Genomic DNA, 17804 nt, shown 5'->3' with positions numbered 1-17804 from the left:
AAATTCTGAAAGGATTTTTCGTTCCAAGTGTAGGTCATGGTCTCAAATGCTTCGCTCCTCTATTTTTCCATTTCCCAGACCATGTCTTGTCTACTCCACGGCGCCCTTGGTGAACAGCGCCTCGTTCTCTTGTTGGGCCTTGATGAATGCTTCCTTGAAGAGGTTGGCATCTGGATAGCACTGGTCAGTAGCGCCCAAAAACTCCGGGGAAAGGGAAGGCGGCACGTACTCTCGCTGTTGGCAAACCGAATAGCCAGAGTCTGGGGCTCAGGCTCCCCCTCACTGACATCGGCAGCTGCGTTCCAGACCCAACTTCGGTCACTGCCCACGTTGGGAGAGAGCTTCATGTCTGGCACGACTACAATCATAAATCAATCCATATCCCACAAAGCCCCTCGCTCTCCGCACCCCCACTTCCCCATTATTCAGTAATGTAGGGTAGCACTCACCGTAGTGATTCGCACAGACTTTCAGAGTCTTATCCCGCCTCATAACCAGTCTGGTCTTCTTGTTCTCCCTATGCTTCAGCAACCTCACGTCCCCCGTTCCACGCTCTTTCCACTCCCGACTCTCACGATCGAACTTGAACAGCTTGGCGCGCATCTTGAATGTCTGCTCCTCAGCCTCCTCATTCGTCTTGGTCTCTACCTTTTCGGTCAAGTGCACGACAGGCTCGAAGTGGACATCTGGGGAGTCGGGGGCGTCGTCCTATACAACACAAACCCACCTAATCAGCTTCCTGCGTAGTGGACAAGATAGGAATTTGGGCAGGGCAAACGTAAGAGCAGGCTTACCTCCCCACCCTCATCCGCCTCAGCAGCCTCCGCATCTTTCTTGGCTTTGGAACTTCCACTCCTGTCCTCAGTCTCGCCGTCCGGCTCCTCTTTCTTCTCCTTCTTGGCCCCGCCACCGAACATACTGAATACGCTGTCCTTGACCCCGGCGGCAGCAGTGGTAGCTGATCCAGCGGCGTTAGAAGCCATCTCGGTGTAGCTAGTAGCAGCAGGAGCGGAGTCTTTTTGGGTTTCTTCTGTTTTGGCGGGCGAGGTGGTGGATGCCTCAGTGGAGCTTGGGTCCGGGTTGATTTCTGACATGTTGGTGGTAGCGAGATAGCTGATATGTGAAAGCTCGTGTAGGGATGATAGGGAGGAGAGGAGGAAAGGAGTTGTCGTGTATAGTGAAGAAAAGAAATGTGGGGAGCTGTTGTGCAGATGTTCATAATCGGGCTAGCGCCAAGCTTTTTGTTGTTCCGTCTGCTCGTCACGTCCGACAACAAAATATGCTTACCTTGTCCTTCGTCCATATTGAAAATGCCTTGCATCACTCCACAAGGCCAGGGGATCATCACCGATATATATATCCCTGCTTCTAGACACTTCAGCAAACAACCGTCTCTCGCATTATTTGTCGTCGAGTGGACCTATAGGATTTTGGTTATTGAGAGCTCCCAACTCCAACAGGGCGATATCCCTGAAATAGGCTCAAATCAGGTATATCATTTGGTGATTTGGAAGGCATTTACTATGCTGTTCAAGAAGCAATGGTGCTCTCTGTCCGCTTTTCTTGCTTGTATAGCAGGTCTTACAAGTCTTTCGCCGAGACACTAATCACCTAAGTCTATCCAATAAATATACAAAAGATGTCTTGGTCTCTTTGCGTGCTTGAATATCTCAACTTTACATTACTGTTCCGGAAAGCTCTACTTCTGATTGGCCGCTACTTATATGGCAACCATCTCTACGTGACCGCAACCACTAGCACCTCCGACATTGAGATGAGAAGCAAACACAATCACGCTGCATCTACGACGAAGATCTCTTGCTCACTCACTGTCATGTTTCTCCTTTCGGGTTAAAGACCAGCAAGCTGTAAATCGAAACCTCTCTATCAAAATCGCGTCTCTCGACTCGACTTCGAAGACTACTTGTCTACCATTATGGCCCAACCATACACCGAGACTCAGAACCAGTCTCCAGACCCCACCGATGAAGAGATTCGTACAGCTGTCAAATCATTACGCGATGCTCATCCGGACATGGGGAAAAAGAAACTACTCGCTCTACTGAATGTTGACAATGACTGGAAGATTACCAGCAAAGACTTCCGGCAGCACATCAAGACCGTCGAAACTGAAGAAAAGCACTCGAACGAAGACCCGGCTGCAGCTATCGAAGCGGAAAAAGAACGGTCTGGCGGGTTTGCATCTTCAGAAGCAGCAGCAGCGATCCGTGCTGTCGTATCAACAATCAAACAAATAGAAGCCACTGTCACGAAGTTGGAGGCAGCTATACTCGCGGCCAAAAAAGCACCTACAGTCGCGATTTTCAAAGGCGGTCTGTTAGAACAGCAACAAAATGACACGGAAGATCTCAAAGGGCAGCTTCGAGCCCTACGAACAGCAGCCATACCACGCGTGATAAAGGAGTACATAACCCAACTCAACGCAGACGAAGGGTGGGCCACCGACTCTTGGGCCTTCGAAATCCTTCGCAACGTCATGGCTGTTTGCAAGACGTCGCTTCATTCGTTCCGCGGGCCGCTTATCATCGCCCTCCCTCCTTCCGCAGCCGCAGCGCAGCGTCTGGCAAAGCAACACAATCTCTCTGTTCGGGGCTGGTCGACTCACCTCGGCACCACAGACGCAATGTGGTGTGACCCAGAAGTCGACAGCCAGGAACTTCATTCCATTCCCGTTCCCTCTCGCAGCGACGTTCCACGCTTTCCAAATGTCGCCAAAAAAGACACACGTGGGCAGCAGCTCACTTACCTGCTGGTCCTACTGGCTACATTCAAAATCGAGTGGCCAGAGGTAGCAAAGGTGTTCAATAAAATCTGGTGTCAACCGGACATGAGGGCGGTTTTTTCCGTGAAAAGAAGATTTGTTGGAGCCAGCCCTTACGATGAGATCTGTGAGGAGGAGTTGAGGAAGATGTGGGAAGAGCAGACGATGTACGGCCAGGATCTGAAGGCAATGAGGCTGGCGATGGAGAGCATCGATTGTGAGAAGCAAGTTGAGATAGTGTTCATTGACGAGAATGGAGAAGCGCATGCGTTGCCAGGGAGTCCCATGCTGACAATAGAGTCGCGAGCGGAGGATGCAGGGGTGGTACTGGTGAAGCGTGAGGTTGCACCTGTGCAGCCTCAAACATGGGCAAGCATTCGTGCTCTGATCGCATCTTCACAAAGCCTCAGGGACGCGATCGAGAAATTGTAACCTAGATTGATGATTGCAGTGCAGCATGCAGCATGACTGCGGATTGCGGTTCTATGCAACCGGTTTCAGTGTCTCCTATGGAGGTGGCAGAGAATAACATAGGCCTACCACTTGAGATTCGCCCTGTTTCCTTCTACATCTACTGTATGATTGCTATCAAGGGTTACTTCACTAAATGCCATTGACTGTACCCTTCGTATTTCCCGTACAGTAAATGTATCCGCAAGATGCTACGCAGGGGAAATTGAAGCTCCCGATCCAATGCTTGATCCCATCTCCTCTGTCCTACATTGTGACGTAGTTGGGATCTAGTTTTATGGTTTGATTGTTGATCTAAGGATTGACTTGGTAGACAAGGCAAAGATGTACACTTTCGACCTGAGCATGCTGAGAAGGTCAAGGACCGGAGGTTACGATGCAGCAGAAAACGAGACAGCAGAGGTCGTTACGTCAAAAGAAGGCAAAGGACTGAGGATCTTGGGGACCTAAAAACTCAGGCATGGAAAGGGAACAGGCATATGCATACAAATTCTCGGAAACTCCCACAGGAGGAACTGGATGTTTGTCCGAGAAGCCCTCACATTGTAATACGTATCAATACTGTCTCAAACGTATGAGGTAGATTCGTTGTTGAGGTACAGCATAGAGCATGTTTCAGAATTGCAATTACGGGCACCGGACCGACACCAGAGCACCCTCGCTCCATATCTTGAGGCATCACCTATACCCCTTTCATAAGCCCTAAACACCCGATCTCTCTAGAGATTGTCACAGAGACAGAACATCCCAACGCCTTGACCATCCCAACACCAATCGCTAGTCTAGCTCACAGTTCATCACGACGAACGAATATCTTGCCACCACGAGATGGTCCCTTGCCCTCGCCCTTCACTCTTATTGTCTTCTTGGGCACGCCTCCGATTTTCCACAATATCAGGAGCGCCTTTTTCTGCGTCTCTCGAAGGTGTCTTTGACTGAAGACTGCGAGACCGCGAAGTGCTCTCACATTCGATCTTGTAGCTGTTTGAGCTAATATACGTGACTGTCGAGAGATCACCGCGGTCTTGTTGCGGGCGTAGACTGCTAGATCTTTGGTGATGTTCTCCGCATGCTTTTCGATTGCATAAGAAGCAGCCGCGTGGCTATCATGCAGGGTACCTGAAATGCTTCTGATTACGCCCTTTGTATGCGCTACCAAAAGCTCTTTCGTCTTTGCCGCAGCCTCAAAATGAGAGTGCAGCATAGCCTTCTCGGCTTCTCTCTGAGCAGAAATCCTGGCTCTCTGCTGCTGTAATGACTTACAAAGCCCTGTCTTAGTGTGATCGTAGAAGATGCTCAGACTTGTCTGGATCGAATTCAAATCTCCACGAATCGACTCCGTCAGAACGCGGGATCCCTTCTTCCACCCTGCAACTTTGAACCATGACGACCCAAAGTCCACTTCAAAGTTTTCTTTGATCTTTGGCTTGGATTCAGTCCATACTGTGACATTGAGCACGCCGTAGGAATCTTCGCGAGGGATCTGCAGCGCGTATACCCCATCGAACAACGTTGAGATCTGGTGCTCCAAAGTCTTGTCGCCCCGTGTGATCTTGATCAATAGCTTCGGAGTCTTTTTCATCTTACTGAACCAATGGGGCGGTCGAAGTACTATATGACAGTCGCCGAGGAAATGAACCTTGAACTGCTCCGATTTATTCGGCGCCAAAGCATACGCATCTAGTAGAAATGAAGCAATATCTACGTCAGTCGACAAACTCCTGACAGGTGACACTCGAGTCGGAGTAGATGATGCCAAACTTGCAGTCAGAGCGGACAAGCTTTGCAAGGAAAGCGGTGCTGCGGTGGCCATTGTTGAAGTTGAGACACCCAAGGCAGAAGTTGAGGCAACACTCATAGGGAACACTCTGCTGTTCGAGACCCTGGATGCTCCCAAAATTCCAGTGAGACCAAAACCAACGACCACCATACCAAGTACCGACATTAGCATGACTACAAATCCAGCCATGTACTCATACCGGTTTAGACCTTTCAACCCATCTTTTCGAATATCGGTGACAAATGCATCATAGATCTCTTGGAACGAGAGGCGGTCGTGCGAGGTTCCTCTGGACTTCGCGACCTTCGAAGGCACGCAGCCTTTGGAGGCTCCGCGAGCAGCATCCAGACAAGCGAGGTTTCTATTCATCTGGCCTGCATCGATACTCAGGAATGTCGCAAGATCAATCGGCAGGCGTTGGACGGTCTGAGTACGATTCAGGCCCATAGGTTCAAGAGACTCCAAATGAATGTGTGGAGTCAGATAATCCAACGTGATAGCGTCTGCATGAGAGTCCCAGTGCGAGGCCGCTGTGATGACGATTGTTTGTACCGCATGACGGCTCATGAAAGATCGAGCAATGCGGCGAGTCTGCTTTACAGCAACGCTATCCCTTTCGGACGAACAAAATACCGCTATGTCAGGAGTCCTCCAATCATTCGAAATGACGAATTTCGAAACAGACCAAGAGGAAACCACTTGACTTCCGTCAGACAATTGCATTTGGATGGTGTCGTTTCCACCTTCGTTTCTTGCGAAAGAAGCGAAGCTGCACTCGTCAACGCTCATCTCAAGACCTGACGAGTCGATAAGGACGACTTCTGGAGAAGCTTCCTCCCCGAATGCAGAGATTGGAACAACATTAAATCTGGAAGGTCGAGGCTTTTCGAAGTTTGGGGAAGAGCTGTTGTTCAGCGAAGCTGCCAAGGCCGTAGCAATTTTCTGTACAATGATATCTCTCACGGAGGAGTCCCCAACGTATAGGATCTTATACGGCCTGCCCCGAAGTTGAAGACCATGGCTCGCCATCGTCTGCCTAACGGTGACGGCCACCTTTCCAGAGCGGCGCTCTAGCATGTTGAGATAGAAATTGCTGACAGTAGCATTCTGGCCGTCTATTATCTTTAACGTGTGTGATACCTCGATGGGCCTCGAGAAATTCAAATTGGTAACGCTCGGCTCGACGAATTCGATAGCCTCGTGTTGATCGTGCAGCTTGTTCAGAGGGACTTGATCGGTCGTAGCCTGCAGATCTGATTCTCGTCCAGAGGAAGGAGGGTTGGACTCCGAGTGGATTTCTTGGCCGCTGCAGTATTCGGAGCCCTGGCTGTGAGAAGTCTGACCTCCTGAATCACCTGATCTGCCCTGTAGCTGGTGAATGTCTGGTTGGTCGAATTCATGCCCATCACTCGAGGTGATGGATTCGGTCATTGCATCTTGGTCTTCATCATCGGTTGTCGCAATACTTCTATCGTCTACAAAGTCGTAGGAGCTGTCTCCGAGAGAGCTCGATGTATCGTCACATGAATTGTCGTCATGCTGGGAAGTCATGGTGACGAGCTGAGACTGGGACAGCCAGCTGGCAGGCGTACCATGTACGAATATTGTAGGGAATTTGAGGGTGACTGAAGATTCGATGTGGGGATGAGGCTTGTCTTCCTCAATCCGCTGCATGGAGTCAGCGAGACCATGCGAGACAGCAAGGAAGTATGATAGGTGTTTTGGAAGGTGTGGTAGGTGATATAGGTGGATGTCATAGGAAGAGGGAATATGAGTCCAATTTTTTCGAGGATAGGCAAATGGTACTTACCCAAAGTATGGAAGACAGGCTTCGGTGTTAACAGCCAAGGCAGCCTTATGACTCTTAAGCTCTCTGGGGCGATCACGGGGACTGGACCTGCAGGTACGCCGATGAGAGGGAGAGCACGAGTGAAGGGATACTGTAATACAGCTGGACGAGAGGTGGAGGCGAGGCAATGGATGCTGACCATCAAGTAACTTGTTTGGCGGAGTTGGTTGATGGGATTCGTGTTACGATGATGATGGAGGAGGGGTTGGATCAGCAGATGCCCTTGCTGCCTTCCTCAAACAACCCCGCACTAGTGGGGATAAGAAGCCTCTTATCGTAGGCAGTAGAGTACATTCATCTCCAAAACTACTCTATGCTGTGCTGTGAACTTGATACCACTATTGAACAGCTATCTCGGTTTTGAGGATGCCAATCGCCATTCTATTATCCCTTGAGCTGGCCAGTCCCCTGTCTTGGCCGCTAGATAGCCAGCTCGAAAGGATGCCTGTTCCCCCTTGATATTGCTTCACCCTACTGACCACCACTACTTCGAGCTCTGGAAACTTTGAAAACACCCTCGGAAATTACTTGGACTGTCATATTCGAAAAAAATCAAATAACAGTATTGAGTGGGTTCTGTAAACATAGAGACTGGTATAGAATCAATACATACCAACCATTATGGTCACATCTTGGGAGAAGCTCATCTTTTCGTTGCGACATGCTGAAATGGTATGCTGTACAGGAAGCTCAGTGAAGCCTCCCTGGCCCCCCCCCAGCTGATTATTGGACTACACCCCTTGGAGGTAAGCACGAGCGCCGAGTAACGCCTCCCGATGCAGAATGTAATGGCAAAAACGCTGATTGAGAATGCCCTGGTATAGATGGAGATGGTCTGGAGCCAAAGCCAGGCCTCGTTCTAAGCAGATGCCCACCCCCCTGCTACATTTACCCATTCATCCAGACAACTTCCCTGCTTCCCCTCGACGTCGACGATGTCAGTATCGCACTTGCACCTGCATCCCACTCCATTCTCTTTTACCGGATCCCACGTCTCCCAGTACTCGTCTTCTTCTTTCCTCTTCTTTTCATCCTTGGTGGTCACCTCGAGGAATGGAGGTCTAGCGAGCTGCCGGTTGCCAGGGGCATTTGCTGGACAATGTTGTATTGTTGTGTGCCGGTATCCAATGTCTCGGAAGTAATGTATATTCTGGGGAGCCAGTAGAGCGCCGGCTGCGAGGGAATGAATCGGTGCATCCCCCCACTGATAATTGGGTCAGTGGAATCATTCTTACATCAAGTGGCATCACAACCTACCCTTTCCATCCAGAAACCTCCACTTCGATCCATCATGTCGAAGAAATCATTGTATTCCTTGCTTCTGAACCAGTCTAACCTCGCTATCTCAAAGTTGCTCCAGAAATGGCACATGTTGTACGTCTCCCCCTCCATAGCTTCTGGGTCGACATCTGGCACTCCTCCTTGTCCGGGCTCAGAGCTGAGTATTTCTTCGGGCAACGGTTTCTTATATTTGGGGTTGTCTTCAGGCAATGAAATATCCTCCGCCGCGGACGCAGGCTCTGCGAACATCTCCCACAGTCCCTGGGACGTCAAATTGTTGACGCGCTTATACGCCGATGCGTACCGGAAGATGTTTGGAACAGTCTCTTTCAGTTCTTTGACCGCAATGGTAAAGCCGTAGGTCTTGTTCGCACGTTCCATGTGTATGAATGGGTCGCTAAAACCTGTTAGCACTTACCAACGTTCGTCAACTTCAGCCGAACGACTCACTATGTAATATCGCAAAAGTACTTGATTTCTGGCTCAATTCGCCAGTACCAGTCGTACTTTTGTAGGAGCTCATGCTTGTAGAAAAAGCTAGATCACGGGTAAGCGGGGTGAAAGGGTACGAGCACCATTCAATACAAACCCTGAATAGAACCTGCACATGTGATGATAGCTCTCCATGCCACCATACATGATGGCCGCATCTCCTTGCTTCCTGATTCCTTCTCTTGCCGTATCAATATTCACCCAGTCTGGATACCCCCACATAGTCGGATCTATCTTCCCAAACTCGACAGGAGCACTTGTGTGGTTCAGGATTGTTTCCTTGAATGTAGTGTTGAAGTCTCCGTCGTTGAGAAACACATAGGGGTAATGGAACCACCGATTGAAATGTCTCTCCATTGACTTTATTGATTGGACCACACCTTCCAACTCCTGATTCCTCGCCAGAATCACTAGTACTGCGTTGGCTCGTGGTCCGTTTGTCTGAGGCTCGAGGCAGCCGGTAACAAACACTTTGTCATACTGCTCACTTATCTTCCTGCGTTAAGGTTAGTCTTTCCGTTGAAGCCTGTAGACAGACAACCCGAGGCCTACCGAATAGCTGGTGGAGCCCCAGCGGGCATCATCAGTCCCCCAGGCGAAGAGGGATGCCGAACGATGAGGACAACTATTAGGATTATAACGATACAGGGAAATAGTAATACAGCGCCCAGCGGAACAGAAATCTTTGAGTTGCCTTTCAGCCGTATGCGTCTTTTGAAGAAGGATAATCTAGGTGCGAATCGGTCTTTCTCATTGCTCAGATCTTCGAGGGATGGTAGGGCCGGAGTGGAAGGTATCCGCTTGATGAGGCTTCTGACAAACCCCATGGCTGCGACAACCCTCCGCGGCTTGCTCTGAGGCTTCAGGCGAGAAAAAGAGCGAACCCCCAGAACAGCCAGTCACCGGGTGATTGAACTCAATTAGCGCAGGAAGGTGTTTCGGTCCGTGTTGGGGTACATAGAAGCGAAGACGTCCCTGGAAAAAGGATTGGACTGCCAAAGGTACTGTACGAAAAGGGTAACGAGCGGCTGGGGGTTATGTCCCACGGTTGGCTGAGATGGTGGTCGAAAAGCCAGTCAGGCTCGGGAATGTCGCTTGGTGCTTCGTAATATCGTCATGTATTGTGCAAACACTTTTCGACAGGTAGTCATTCCTTGAAGAGACGTTGTTTGGGGAGGCAATGTGATAGGAGGTTGGATATCAATCTCACGGAGGGTCCGCCGCCACTTCAACGGCCGGGTGTCGTCTGGCACGAGGACAAGAAGTATTTCTAGTAGGAGACTGAAGCACAAGAAGAGAGTCTGTCGAAGATGCCACAGTTTACGTGCAAGGGAGAGAGTGAACACTTCAATCAATATACCACGCGAATAGAGGTCTTCCAGTCCGTCGGGAGAAGCTTTTCCACCTTATCTGTTAGAGTTAGCTTGCCAAGGACTGGGTCTTGGCGGGGCAAATTTGTCAACGCCACGGCTGCCGATACCGAGATCGACAATGAAGTGATCAAAGCATCTTTACGCGGCAACAAGCCTTCGCGGGTTCAACTATCTATTTACACAGGCATCGAAAGTTGATGCCGTAGGGTGATGATAATTCTGGTCAGCCTGCTCCCATGTGGTCTGGAATGCGTGGCTCCAAAGTACTGATATAGACGTACCATCCATCAAACCCTACCCCATAGAACGTTATGCGCGTTATTTGAGAGCATTGATCGAGTTTGAGAGCCGTTAATCTCTACCAACAACGCCACTTGAGCATAATTTTCTTTGCTGTACACTGTTTAGTGTTGTTCGATGATTCTGCGCTCGTCCTCTGTCTGGTCTCAATACCAACCATATCACATCAGTCTTCTACGATGAGCTTCAATGCAAAGAACCTTAGCTACGGTACATGTCGTGTCTCCTGATTTTGGTCCAAAGGTTGTCTAATTGAGACGTAGCATCGAATGAGCCAGCATTCCTTCGCAAGCTCAGGGGCGACTATGGTGACCGTGACTCATCTCGCCACGAGCGGCCATTAGCCAGGCCAAGAAAGCAGGTACAGGAAGGAGAGGACAACGATCAGCCTACCTACGTTGTGGAGGACAGCCAGGACACTTTGTCGAAAGCCGAGTATGAAGCCTTGGTAGCCGCTGACACCGCCGACAAGGACGAGAATAATGTGCTTTTATCTGCAAAAGCCGGCCATGTTATTGAGGAAGCTGAACCTAGAAAAGATGAGGTCGCTGGAGAAGCGGCTCCTGTGAAGCAGGCAGTCGCAGGTATTGGAGGTTCAACTAAGCGGAGGCTGGCGAAGGTTGTTGGCGATGAAGGAGAAGACAAAGCAGCCTCCGAAGACTGTGTTTCCGGAAGGAACAGTAAAACATCTAGAGTTAAGAAAGGGAAGAAGATGAAGTTGTCATTTGATGATGAAGGTACAGAGCCTTAACATGGAGAACGTTTGCCCCTTTTCCGTGATTTTGAATACATCCCGAAATCACAACAGTGCCATTGAAAAATCTTCGTGGCAGAATATGCAATAGCCAAGTGTAATGTTGAAGTGTGTGCGATAGAGATGTGATTCTATGTTTCTAGAGATTTATATAGCTACGGTAGATGTGTGACGACCCCTTTCGCCATTGCCAGAGGTCTTGGCGTTCTCGGAATGCCAAGCAAAACCATTGAAAATCACAAGCATGAGCTCTTGCGCGACAAGACAATTCCCACTGCACCTTCTTCGAACAATCACCCTGAAACTCGAACACAATGTTGTGTGCCAGTAAGTATCTGGGATTAAGCCGTATCCCCTTCCCAAAAGCTAAGTTGCTACAGTATCTGGCGAAGCTCCCCAAGTCCCCGTAGCTTCGGCAAAAAGTGGTAAGCGTTGAAGACTTCAGCAAGTTTTGATCAAGCTGACGTGAATAGGAAACGTCTTTGAGAAACGTCTCATCGAAGCTTACATTTCAGAACATGGCAAGGACCCGGTAACAAACGAGGATCTCTCGACGGACGACCTGGTAGAGCTCAAAGCATCACGCACAGTTCGCCCACGCCCTCCTACCCTTACTTCAATACCGTCATTGCTGTCTGTTTTTCAAAATGAATGGGATGCACTTGCATTGGAAACACATACTCTGCGGCAGCATTTGACACAGACACGGCAAGAGCTGAGCAGGGCATTGTATGAGCATGATGCAGCAGTAAGGGTGATTACCAGACTGTCTAGGGAAAGAGACGAGGCTCGACAAGCGCTGTCACGGATCAATGTCAATGGTGCGCCAGCTAGCAATGGAGACACCATGGAGGTTGATGGCCAAGAGCTCCCAGGAAATCTTGTCGCGAAGGTTGAGGCTGTGCAAGAGAAGTACGTGACCATCTCCTGTTTCTAGACGCAGATATGTGTGACGGCATCTACTGATATCGTACTCAGGCTGTCGAAGACTCGACGAAAACGTGCCGTACCCGAAGACTGGGCAACTACTGATGTGATTTCAAATTTCACGCCGACGCAAAAGTCGAAACCTCTTTATACTGGTGCTCGGACGATCTCAGTAGACGCAAGCGGCGATCTGGCTCTGGTTGGTGGTAGTGATGGGACCGCTGGGATCTTCTCCATATCCCAGAACAACTTGGTTCAAGAGCTCCCCGTGGGCAGTCCTGTCACAGAAGCCTTGTGGGCTGGATCTAAGGCTATCGTTGGGACATCATCCGGGATAGTCAAAGCTTTCGAGAATGGCGTCGAGGTCTCAAGCTTTTCCGGCCATGCTGGTGCAGTGACAGCTCTGGCGCTCCATCCAAGCGGAGACATACTGGCTTCAGTGGGCGTGGACAAAAGTTACATCTTCTACGACCTCACGTCTTCTGCACAAGCTCTTCAGATATTCACAGATTCTGGTGAGAGAAGACATAGTTTGCGACGCACAATCAGATATACTAACAATTCAATAGCTCTAAATACTGCCCAATTCCATCCCGATGGCCACCTCTTTGCTGCGGGAGGCGCTGATGGCCAAATTAAGTTGTATGAGATGAAGAGTGGCGCCAACGCAGCGAATTTTGATGCAACGGGTCCCCTCAAAGCAGTAGAATTTTCCGAGAATGGCATCTGGGTTGCAGCTGCTGTGAAAGGCTCGACGAGTGTCTCAATCTGGGACCTTCGCAAGGCATCTCAGATCAAGGTTCTCGAGACTGGTGGTCAAGTAACGAGCGTACGATGGGACTACACTGGTCAATACCTGGCAACAGCAGGACCGACTGGAGTAGCGGTTCAACAGTACTCCAAATCCTCAAAAGAGTGGTCGGAGCCACTTAGGAGTGCGGTGCCAGCAGTGTCCGTTGATTGGGGATCAAGCGCCCAGAGTTTGGTGTCGTTGGATGGGGAGGGTGTTATCACAGTTCTTGGGTCAGCATGAAGGAGGGCGAATCTTTGAACAAGCGTTGGCGTTTGTCTTCTGTATATTAACATGTATCATCCTCTGCAGGATAGCAGGAAATGAATGATAAAAGCTTTGACTTCTAAGAACTGGGCATGCTCGAGGGTGCATTGACAAAGGAACTCCATGCCATCATTTATGTGTTCTCTTGACCCTCCCATGAGCACCCTTTATTTGTATTTGCGAAACATCCATTATCTAACATATTCTATTATGCACTGCATGCCTAAGGTACCTTAACTCAGTGTTCCTGAATCCTGAACCCAAGACGGAGCTAAGAAACCCGGAGGATCAAAAATAGCCGAGACCTCGAATGGGCCTTTCGCCGCCCAGTTTCCTCCCACTTCCACCTTCACACTATTTTCGTGAAGTGGCTCACCGTTCACCATTCTTCGAGCTGCTTGCCTCTACTTCACTTATTTGCCAGCATCTGCCTCTCAAGCCCATGACCAGATCATGGCATCCGTGGCGTCGTTATTGTGCCCTCATCAGAACCGAAAGGTAAGCCTCCTTCCTCATAGACCCGACACCTCTTGGATCATTACTCCCAAATATCTGCCATGTTACTCACTTCGCGTCGATGGTGTAGAGGACCCACGAACAAATGTCAAGTGAAACCAGACATATACCCTGCAACTCTCACCTCTTACCTGAATCTCCAAGCCAACACCCCCAGTCTTCATCAAACTCGTTCTTCAATTTCAACATCCCATCCTTCAGACGCAGTGTAGACTTAAGAAGACCCATCATGTCTCAGTCAGCACAACAAGTCATCGATCTTACGGAAGACGGAAGCAGCCCAGTAGCAGCCCAAATCGTTCCACCCACGTTCACACACTCAGAAGGCCAAAGAGGTGCTCAACGGCCACCACGCTTTGATCGAGACATCATCAGCATCGATGACCAGGAAGACGAAGCGGTGGACTTGAGAGAAGAAAGCCCAGAAATTCAGTTCCTTACGTCACGGCCGCGCTCTCGCTCGCTCAGCACCACAAGACATCCACGGCATCAGTCTACCCTCAGACAGCGAAGGCATACCCCAGCTGCAAGGTCACCCGTGCGTCGTCCGCAGGTCTCGTTACGCATCACAGGTGCACCGGTAGAAGCTCATGGCCACCAGAATGCAGGCTGGTTATTCCACCCATTCGCGGCCCGAGTCAATACAAACACGCCCCGTACACATGAAGACGAATTGGTAGAATGGGAGAATTTCCCGGGCGGCAACTTTGAGCTTCCTGCACACTTAGACTACTTTGCCCCAGCCTTCGATCTTGAACATCCTACACGCCGTCAACCACAATCTCGATTGCCAACTTACGACCCACCGGCCCCAGCGCAAGAAGGATTCACCAGAACACATATTAATAAATAGATTAATAAATCTATTTATATTCTAATTAATAGAATAAAGTATATTACTTATTATTAAGATATATTTATATAAAAATATCGCCTTTAATCTTTAAAAGTGGAAATTATTTCGCTTAAATAAGATAAAATATTTATAGATTATAATCGTAATAATAACGATAATATATTAAGATTATTAGCGACTTTAGAAATAAAAAGAATTATAAATAATATTAGTTTTAAATATAATAATATTATTTAATAATCTCGAAAAATAATTTAATTAGAGAAATTATTAATTTATTATAAAAAGAGTATTTAAAAGTATTAAGTTTTAATATAAGAGATAAATAAAACGTTTTATTTAATTTTAAAAAACTTTCTTATCGAAAAGAATAAGATTCTTTAAATTTATTAATCTTTTAATAACGATTAAAAAGAATTATAGATTAATAAAAAAGATAGATTTTCGAATTATAATTATATATAATAGAAGTTTATTAATTTTTTATTAAATTAAATTAAAGATTTAGTAAATTACGAGTTTAATATCGCTTAAGCGTATATAAATATTAATTAAAGATAAAATTAAATTATACGCTAATTTAATAATTATCTTTAATTATTAAAAGCTTAAATAAATCTCTATATTAAGAATTAATAAGTATATTACTTATTTATAAAGTTTTATATAAATCTTTATTATTAATTAATTAATATTTAAATTATATTAACTAAGTAAAATAAGCTTCTAACGCTTATAATATATTTAGAAAATAATAATAAAAAATAAGAATTTTCTAGAGAATACGAAGTAAATAGTATTTCTAACTTATAAGAAAATTAATAGCAAAAAAATTAAAATTCTTAATATAAAGAATTATAGTTATTATAAAGATAAAATAACTTTAATTTTAGAAGTAAATAATCTCGAGATTATAAGTCTAAAAATAAATTTAAGAATAATAAGTTTTATTTAAATAGTATAAAATATTATAATTATAAAGAAAAAGAATATTACGTTAATATCTATATTAAATTAAAAAAATAAAAAATAAAAAATCTTAATAGCGTATTAGTCGATTTAATTAATAATTATAAGCTTTATATAATTAACTTAATAAAAAAAGAGAAACTCTTATTAAAGACTTTATAATAATAAGAATAAAAATAGAAGTAGTATTTATTTTATTATTAATTTATAAAGATAGAGTATTTTTAAATAATTAAGATAAATTATAGATTTTTATTAAAATTTATTTTAATAATAGCGTAGAGATAAATATAATAAGCTAGCGTTTTATAGTTAAGTAAAGTTTAATTAGAATTAATAATTTTTTATTAAAATCTATATAAATAGATAAAAAATCAATTTATTATTATAATATTTATTTAATTATCTATTATTTATAAAATAATTAAAAGCGTATTAAGCGTTATAAATATATTTTCTATACTATTAATAAAAAAGATCTCTCGATAGTTTTAGATCTTTCAATCTTAATTAATAAGTAAATTAAGATAAATATAAAAAATCGAACTTAGCGTTTTAATATCGAAAAGTAATTACTCGAGATTCTAGCGTTATAATAATTCGCGGATATCTTAAAAGAATATAAGACTATTTATATATTAATTATAATCGAAATAATAATTATAAATAAGAAATATAAAATTAATATAATTAAGATATAGAATATTTATATAAATAGCGTAGAGATTATCTCTAAATTTTCTAATAAGTTAGAAATATATAAAGATATATTTTTATTAAAAGATATAAATTAACTATTATTATATAAGGGTTATAATTATATTATTAAAACTATAGCGAAGCTATTATTTAATTTATTATATAATTTATTTAATATAAAATTAATAGTATTAAGAATTTATTTTAATAAAGCTCTAGTAAAGAATTAGATAAAATACTTTACGAGTTTAATAAAAGCTTTAATTCTATTTATTCTAAAAAAGAATAAAGATTTATATTTATATATTAACTATTATAGACTAAATAAGATAATTATTAAAAATTAATATCTCTTATTCTTAATTAGCGAGACGCTTGATTATTTAAATAATTTTAAGCGATATATTAAATTTAATTTAAAGAATATTTATTATTATATATAAATTTATAAAGATAATAAGTAGAAAATAGCGTTTTATATATATTATAAATATTTTAAATATCTAATAATATTATTTAACTTAATTAACGTCTTAATAATCTTTTAAATCTATATTAATAAAATCTTAACTAGACTAGTTAACTAATTTTATATAATATATTTAAATAATATTCTTATCTATTTTAATATAAAGAAGAAGTATTTAAATTATATAAAGTAAATACTTAATTAATTTAAATAATATAGCCTTTATATAAATTTAAAGAAATATAAGTTTTTCGTTATCGAAATAAAATTTCTTAATTTTATAAAATTTATTATTAATATTATTATAAATAAATATAGAGTTATTATAATCTAAGAGTAATTAAAATTAAAAGACTATTATAATATATAAGTTTTTCTAGAATTTATAAATTTCTATTAAAGATTTATTTATTATTATTTTTAAATTATAGATTTTTTAATAAAACTTCTTAAGAAAAGCGAAAAAGATATTAAGTTAAGATTATTTCTATAACTTAAGATTATAGAGTATATATTTAAAAAATTAAAAGACGCCTTTATAATTACGCCTCTTTTTAAGTATTTTAATTCTCAACTTCTAATTTAAATTAAAATTAATATCTTATTATTTACTATAGCGGGTATATTAATTTAGCTATATATAAATAAATAATAATATCTAATCGCTTTTTATTAAAAAAAGATAATTAATATAAATTATAATTATAAAATATATAATTAAAAACTTCTCGCGATTATTATAATATTTACGTATTAATACTACTATCTAAAGAAAAATTTCTATTTTATTAAAATCTTTATTAATTATAATAATTTAAAGTATTTTATAAAATAATTAATATTAAATAGTAGATAAGTTTATTAAATAATAAAACTCTTTTTATATAATTTCTAAATTTCGTATAGATTAGATAAGATAAACTCTATCGATATATTTTTAAAACGCTCTAATTATAAAGATAAAAATAAATTAATTAATAGACTTCTTTTTATATTATAGTAGAAACTAGCTAAAATTAAAAGTCTTTCGAATTCTATTTTAATTATTATTAAAAAAGCTTATAGAGATAGTATAAATTATATATATAAGAAATATTATCTTAATAATAAATACTTTATTATATTAAATAATTTAAGTATAGATAAAAGTTTCTTAGATACTAGTTTTTAAAAAAAGTATTTATAAAAAAGATAATACTTAAGAATTTAATAACTATTATAATATAAGA

General features: G+C 42.9%; 8 protein-coding genes across 8 annotated transcripts; 4 read left to right on the top strand and 4 right to left on the bottom strand.

Annotated features, from left to right (window-relative positions):
- Window positions 1-90: 90 nt before the first annotated feature.
- HO173_010306 (uncharacterized protein) lies at window positions 91-1094 on the bottom strand (the record flags this gene model as incomplete). Its single annotated transcript, XM_037312192.1, has 4 exons — window positions 91-170; window positions 230-358; window positions 450-708; window positions 795-1094. 4 exons carry the CDS (start codon window positions 1092-1094, stop codon window positions 91-93), a joined length of 768 nt encoding a protein of 255 aa, XP_037160986.1.
- Window positions 1095-1936: 842 nt separating this feature from the next.
- Window positions 1937-3214, top strand: HO173_010305 (uncharacterized protein; the record flags this gene model as incomplete). The annotated part of the gene is made up of 1 exon (XM_037312191.1): window positions 1937-3214. The coding sequence occupies one exon, from the start codon at window positions 1937-1939 to the stop codon at window positions 3212-3214; it is 1278 nt and encodes a 425-aa protein (XP_037160985.1).
- An 826-nt stretch (window positions 3215-4040) lies between these two features.
- Window positions 4041-6584, bottom strand: HO173_010304 (uncharacterized protein; the record flags this gene model as incomplete). The annotated part of the gene is made up of 1 exon (XM_037312190.1): window positions 4041-6584. The coding sequence occupies one exon, from the start codon at window positions 6582-6584 to the stop codon at window positions 4041-4043; it is 2544 nt and encodes an 847-aa protein (XP_037160984.1).
- Window positions 6585-6693: 109 nt separating this feature from the next.
- HO173_010303 (uncharacterized protein) lies at window positions 6694-7024 on the bottom strand (the record flags this gene model as incomplete). Its single annotated transcript, XM_037312189.1, has 2 exons — window positions 6694-6701; window positions 6844-7024. The coding sequence occupies 2 exons, from the start codon at window positions 7022-7024 to the stop codon at window positions 6694-6696; spliced, it is 189 nt and encodes a 62-aa protein (XP_037160983.1).
- Window positions 7025-7741: 717 nt separating this feature from the next.
- Window positions 7742-9482, bottom strand: HO173_010302 (uncharacterized protein; the record flags this gene model as incomplete). Its single annotated transcript, XM_037312188.1, has 5 exons — window positions 7742-8086; window positions 8140-8560; window positions 8614-8700; window positions 8753-9151; window positions 9208-9482. The coding sequence occupies 5 exons, from the start codon at window positions 9480-9482 to the stop codon at window positions 7742-7744; spliced, it is 1527 nt and encodes a 508-aa protein (XP_037160982.1).
- Window positions 9483-10507: 1025 nt separating this feature from the next.
- On the top strand, window positions 10508-11079 carry HO173_010301 (uncharacterized protein; the record flags this gene model as incomplete). Its single annotated transcript, XM_037312187.1, has 2 exons — window positions 10508-10538; window positions 10592-11079. 2 exons carry the CDS (start codon window positions 10508-10510, stop codon window positions 11077-11079), a joined length of 519 nt encoding a protein of 172 aa, XP_037160981.1.
- Window positions 11080-11396: 317 nt separating this feature from the next.
- Window positions 11397-13042, top strand: HO173_010300 (uncharacterized protein; the record flags this gene model as incomplete). Its single annotated transcript, XM_037312186.1, has 5 exons — window positions 11397-11409; window positions 11463-11507; window positions 11556-11994; window positions 12061-12524; window positions 12579-13042. The coding sequence occupies 5 exons, from the start codon at window positions 11397-11399 to the stop codon at window positions 13040-13042; spliced, it is 1425 nt and encodes a 474-aa protein (XP_037160980.1).
- A 769-nt stretch (window positions 13043-13811) lies between these two features.
- Window positions 13812-14435, top strand: HO173_010299 (uncharacterized protein; the record flags this gene model as incomplete). Its single annotated transcript, XM_037312185.1, has 1 exon — window positions 13812-14435. The coding sequence occupies one exon, from the start codon at window positions 13812-13814 to the stop codon at window positions 14433-14435; it is 624 nt and encodes a 207-aa protein (XP_037160979.1).
- Between the last annotated feature and the right edge of the window lie 3369 nt (window positions 14436-17804).

Source organism: Letharia columbiana, assembly GCF_014066305.1.
Source record: "Letharia columbiana isolate WasteWater2 chromosome Unknown Sc0000047_s0, whole genome shotgun sequence".
Classification (NCBI taxonomy): Eukaryota; Fungi; Ascomycota; class Lecanoromycetes; order Lecanorales; family Parmeliaceae; genus Letharia; species Letharia columbiana.
This window is presented reverse-complemented; position numbering and strand designations above follow the sequence as displayed.